Genomic DNA, 5640 nt, shown 5'->3' with positions numbered 1-5640 from the left:
CACAGACTTTTCCTGTTGGCGACATCCCCTGCGCTCCTGGCAGCTGCCGGCCCCCTCCTGCGGGGCCCCGGTGCTGGGCGCCGGCAGCTCATTCTCCGCCCGCGTCAGTTTGACAGATGCAGGAACTCCTCGTCCTCTGCAAGCGGAGAGATGCACAGGGTGACGGACAGACCCACAGACCCCCCTCGCCCCACAGTCAGATGGCGATGGTTGCTCCTTCCCAATTTGTCCCTGCCGTCGGTGATGGGGGGAAGCAGTCTAGACCCTTCGTGCACCCCCGTGCTGTCTTGGGATGTCACTTTGTGTCCCACCACTTGCCATGGTGGCGTTAATGCACTTTATATTGGTGACAGGGATAATAAAAGATGGGTTCTGCCCTAAGACATGTTACTCTGGCCCCACCTCCCATCCGTGGGGCATGGTAAGCCCCTAGCTCCTGCCCCGCTGGGAGCAGGCTGTGGCTGAACACCCCTGAGTTCCCCCCTCTCTACGGGAAGATTTCCCCTGACACACTCCTGAAAACCTGCTTGTCCGTTCACCCGAGGGGTAAGCGGTGCCCATTGTGTCTCCCAAGGAGGTTCAATATGGAAACCCCTGTGCTGACTAGAGCTGGAGGGTCTGGCAGGCGTCGCACAGAGGGTAGACCCCTGGCAGGGGCCCCGTTTTGGTTCTTATTTGGTGTCAGTGTTCCTACACCCCCCCCAAATCTTTCAGCCACTCTTCCCTCACTGGCATCCCCTGCCTGGGGGCTGGCATCTCCACTGCTCCCCACTGCACCCCATCCTGCTCGGGGCTGTTTCCCCTTTTATCAAGACCGTTTTGAAGTTCAGTCGTGGCCTCAGTACATCTGCAGCCTATACGTACCCTGCTGTGCGATACTGTCTGTAGATTAATGACCATATTCCTCAGTCTGTCAGAGTCCCCAACCCAGGACAGACCCATCCCAGGCACAGCACAAAACCATCCCAGACTCATCCTGGACCCATGACAAACCCACCCCAGGCTTATCCCGGACCCAGGACAGATCCCATCCTGAACCCATGCAGATCCAGGACAGACCCATCCCAAGACCGATCCCAGATCCAGGACAGCCCCGTTCCGACCCCAGGCAGACCCAGCACACCCAGCCCAGAGCAGGACGGGAGATGGTACAGGCTGCTGCCTCGGCTCCCCTGGCACAGCGCAGTGCGGTGCGGGCAGGGTGCAGGCAGGGTGGGGGTACCTGCCAGCGGAGGAGCCCCGCAGTACTCCTTGCACTCCTTCTCTGAGTAGAACTGGTTCCCGTTGCCCTTGCAGCCTCCATAGCTGAACGTGATGCACTTGCCCTGAGCCGCGTCAAAGGCCCAGCGTGTCACTGGCTTCTGGCAGGGACCCTGGACGATGGGCAGCCTGCAGGCAGCTGCGGGGACAGGGGGCTGCTCTGAGGGCAGGGGGTTCAGGGCCCCCCACACCTCCCACATGGATGCCGGACACGTGGGGTTCGAGGCCACTCTCAGATTCCCTCTGATGCCTCAGCAAAGGCACCTCCCGTGCCCTCGCCCCACTAGGATGTCTCCTGGTCACCCCACTCACCCTCCGTCCGGCACGCCTGCAGGCACTCCTTCTCCGAGTAGAAGTTGTTGCCGTTGCCCAGACAGCCACCATAGAGGAAGGTTTCACAGGCCATGGAGGAGGAGTTGTAGAAGAAGCGGGAGAGCATCCCACTGCAGGGCCCGGGGTCCCGGCTCAGCCGGCATGAGTCTGCGGACAAGCGCGGCATGGGCTGTCACAGGCAAACGGGGATGCAGGGCAGGGGGACGCCTGATGCAGCCCCCCTCCCCCGGGACGTACCTTCCTTATTGCCGATGTAAGGGGGCAGGGGTCCCGCGGCCGAGCCCTCCTCGGGGGGCAGGACTGCTCTCCGCGCCCTCTGCACAGGGAAGGAAGCACAGAGCTGCCATCAGCTCCTGCCCATGGGACCTGCTGCCCACCCCATCGCCCCTGGACCCGCGTTGCCCCCGGGATGGGCTATGTCAGGGGCAGCTCTGCTGGATGCTGCAGCCTGTGCAGGCTCCAGCCCTCCTCGATGCTCCCAGCACGTCTCCAGTCATTGATCTTGGGTCAACAGGCTGTGATCCCTCCACATCTTAGGGTCTTCCCAGCCCAGTGCTCATCCTGGGTTGGCACCAGGATCGTGTATTTTGGATAAAGACACCCAAAGTGCCCCAGTCACGCCGTGTGCTGGGCTGGGGGTGTATCTCTCCTCCCGCTGATGCAGGGTGGTGTGTCCTCCAGATGTGTTACCTGCTCTGAAGTCAACTGGGCTGTTTCTCCTATGGAAGTCCCATTGCCTCTTGAAAATCCTTCTAAACTCAACCCTGCGAGATCGGGAGGTGCTAGGTGACTGTACCCAAAGGATCAGTGGGGCACTGAGCTGCCTCCCCATCCCTGGAGGGGGAGTCCACAGCCTGGCTGGGGAGCCCTCAGCCAGGCAAGGAGCAAGGACACACCAGGCTCCACATGTGACAACTTTCACCCTGTGAAAAAATCAGAGTAGGAAAGGGCCATTGCCTTCCACTTGGAAACGAGCCCTGGTGCCCACTTGGCCCCTGGGACCGTCAGCCTGCAGCCTGTGCATGTCTGTGCCCCTGTCCTCACAGGCAAAGCCCATCAGTGGAGATGAAAGATCTTCTCCCAGGGCAGTCAGTGGATCCGCTGCCCAAACGTGTCCTGCCCACGGAACCTGGTCCCCGGACACCAGGTCTCCAGTAGGTTTGGCTTGGAGGGGATGTCCCCAGCCTTGATCCATCTCAGGAGGTCCCGGGTGGACCACTCACCTGGGGGGCAGTTGCAGTCTCCTGGGGGACACATTCACCTGGCCCAGATGACAGGAGAGAAGATCAGCAGTGTGAGAGGCGTGGTGTCCTGACAAACTCATCTCACCGTGGTCCTGCACCATGCACACACGGGACCCCGGGGAAGGGGATGCCCTCCCAGTTTCACCCTAGCATTCTTCCCCTCTTGCTGCTTTACACCTCCCACTCGCAGGAGCATCACCCTACAATCCCCACACCCACCTGCATCATGCTAGCACTTTCTGGCCCCTGGGCTGACCAAGGAGGTCCTCAGGTCCTGGGAGCACCCAGCCATGGGGAGCAGTCGTGAGTGTCCCTGAGTGTCCTGCGCCCTCATCCTAGCACAGTGTTGTGGGGTGCATTGACCTGACAGCCCAGCAAGGACCCCACCGACTGGAAGCTGGTGGAAGCCTGACTGATACGTGGTCTTGTCTCCTTCCCATCCCATCCTACCAAAGCCTTTGCCTCTTCTCCCTCCATCCTGACTGCCCCCCTTCTCCCCACCCTCACACACCAAGAAGGAGCAGCCCCAGTGCACCGGCATGCCGGGGGGACAGGCAGTGGGAGAGGCGCATGCCTCGTGGTAGGTTACCTCTGTTGGCCAGGATGAAGATGGAGTCCATGGGGATGCCTATCTCCAAAGCCAGCTGCTGGAAAGCCTCAATGAGATCCTCCCGCAGCTCTGGGCTCCTCCCTGGGCAAGGGAACAGGCTGTGAGCATAGGAGGGGGTCTGCATGCAGCCCCCCAACCACCCACTGACCCGCAGAGCTCAGGCAGCTGCAGGCAGGCCCAATAACAGCTTCCCGGTCCTACCCAACCTTTCTCCATTATTCTTGACCAGCCTTGACCAAGGCCTTGGACAAAGTGGTTTTAACATCTCTCAATCATGAAAGATAGCATCTCCTGCCACTTCAGGGCCTGGGTTTCTTCCAGGCAGATAGTGCCACCTTCATCACAAACAACAGGCTGGTTTGGATGTTCATTGTGTGATGTGGCTCTAAGCTGAGCCATAAGACTCAACCTCTGCAGTGCCAAAGACGAGCTGGTCCACTTCCAAAGCCATGGTCAGGTCCCCCACGGCCAAGGGAGCACCACCTTTGGTGGTGTTTCTGAGCTGCATTGGCCCACCCCAGAGCCTGCTTGCCCACAAATGTAGCCAGATGTACCGTACAGCTTCAGGGTGGTGGTTGGGCCAAAACTACTTTTCTTCTTCATCAGAATGACAGCGTATTCTTCATAGTTGGTGCGGAGCACATAGGACCGGATAGACACATCCCATTCTGGGTGAGACAGAGACACAGGGGACGTCATTCCTGCCCCTCAGGGAGCACTGGGGCAGTGTAAGACAGCCCCAGAGCTGGGGGCTGAACTCAGGCAGCTAATTCAAGAAAATAGCTGATTTTTGGGGAGCAGACTCTGATACAACCCTGACTCCCTTTAGGCTCACCAGCCTCTTCTTAGTCAAGGGGATTGGAAACCAAGGGTTGCGGACAACTGCGATACCACCAATGCTCCTGAAACGTGGCTGGTGGGAGCCTGCCCCAGCTTGGGACCTTGGGGACAGGAGGGATCTTCTGGAACGTCTCATAGTCCCATGCCTATGCAGGGACAGCGCTAAAACAGCCCCTTTCCCCCAACTTCACACTTTGGTTGGAAATGACCCAAACTGTGGAGTGCCTTCTGAGCCCTGCTCTCCTAAACCCCTTCCCCAGCCGCTGGCTGTGCCCGGCGCTGGTTCCCATCACCCATCCACGCCGCAGCTCTTGGGGCCGAGCAGGTGGGCAGCGAGCCCAACTTACTGGGGTTATAGTAGGTGTATTTGCCAGGGGTGCTGGTTTTCTGGTACTCTCCTGAGATCTGCGTGCAGTCACCTTGCCTGGAGGGAGGGGGAAAACAATCAGCTGCTCGGAGTGATAGTTTTTCCTGGTTATTGCACAAAAATCTTGTCTGGGGCACCAAGGCCATGGCACAGGACCTCTGAAATCCCCCTGCCCAAGGCATTGGGTATCTGAGCCTGATCCAGCCCCTCCTCAGGGTTCTGATGCCAGCCAGAGCAAGCAACCCCCATGTCTTGTCCCAGCCCCTGCGAGATGCAGCGCCCCTGGGTGGGGTGGCTTTGGGGGGAGGCTCGAGCACCCGCGTCAGTGCCCCATACCGCAGCCTGGTGCTGGCAGTGCTGATCTGGTCGGCACTGGGGCCGGGGCCCAGCACCAGTGTACCCATGCTAAACTTCTCCTTGTAGTTCTTCATCCATTTGCAGGTCGTGCCGATGGCGACATCGTACCACTTCCCGTACATCTGCGGGGAGAAGAAAGGGACATCTCCGCCACGAGCCCTCTCCACCAAGGTGGGGCATCTCCTGGCTTTCTGCAGAGCTGAAATATTTGTGGCCAAGAAAGCAACTGCGGGGCGATGGTGCAGGGTGCCGAGGCCAGAGCTGCTGGAGAATTTGGGAAGCAGATCAACATCAAGGAGGATTTTCCTGGGTCTCCTGATGACCAGGCAGGGCTGGAGGCATCAGACTGGCATCTCCCCGTGTGTCCTGGGGGGCCCAGACCCAGGCTGTGCAGAGCCCGGCAGGGGACAGGGCTGGCTGCAGATCTCCCAGGCACTCTGCATCCCACATGAATCCTTCATGCTGGGGCTGCCCGCGGGACCTGCCCACACCTCTTAGGCTGGGCAGATCAACAGACGTCTCATGGGATTCATCTGCCCTGGCTGCTCGGGCTCCAACCGCCCTGCCGAGGTGTTTGCTGGGGTGAGGCCATCCCGAAGGCTGGTGCCGGCAGGGTGGCACCCCCTGAC

At 59.9% G+C, this 5640-nt stretch overlaps 1 protein-coding gene across 1 annotated transcript; it reads right to left on the bottom strand.

The window, feature by feature from the left end:
• Window positions 1–104: 104 nt before the first annotated feature.
• AMBP (alpha-1-microglobulin/bikunin precursor) lies at window positions 105–5133 on the bottom strand (the record flags this gene model as incomplete). The annotated part of the gene is made up of 9 exons (XM_009573481.1): window positions 105–136; window positions 1223–1399; window positions 1573–1740; window positions 1831–1909; window positions 2817–2854; window positions 3427–3528; window positions 4002–4115; window positions 4635–4711; window positions 4991–5133. Coding segments are annotated over 9 exons (930 nt in total), but the record flags the coding sequence as incomplete, so codon positions are not given.
• Window positions 5134–5640: the final 507 nt, after the last annotated feature.

This window comes from Fulmarus glacialis, unplaced genomic scaffold (genome assembly GCF_000690835.1).
Source record: "Fulmarus glacialis isolate BGI_N327 unplaced genomic scaffold, ASM69083v1 scaffold24322, whole genome shotgun sequence".
In the NCBI taxonomy this organism is placed as follows: Eukaryota; Metazoa; Chordata; class Aves; order Procellariiformes; family Procellariidae; genus Fulmarus; species Fulmarus glacialis.
The sequence above is the reverse complement of the archived record's forward strand: the minus strand, read 5'-3'. Positions and strand labels throughout refer to the sequence as shown.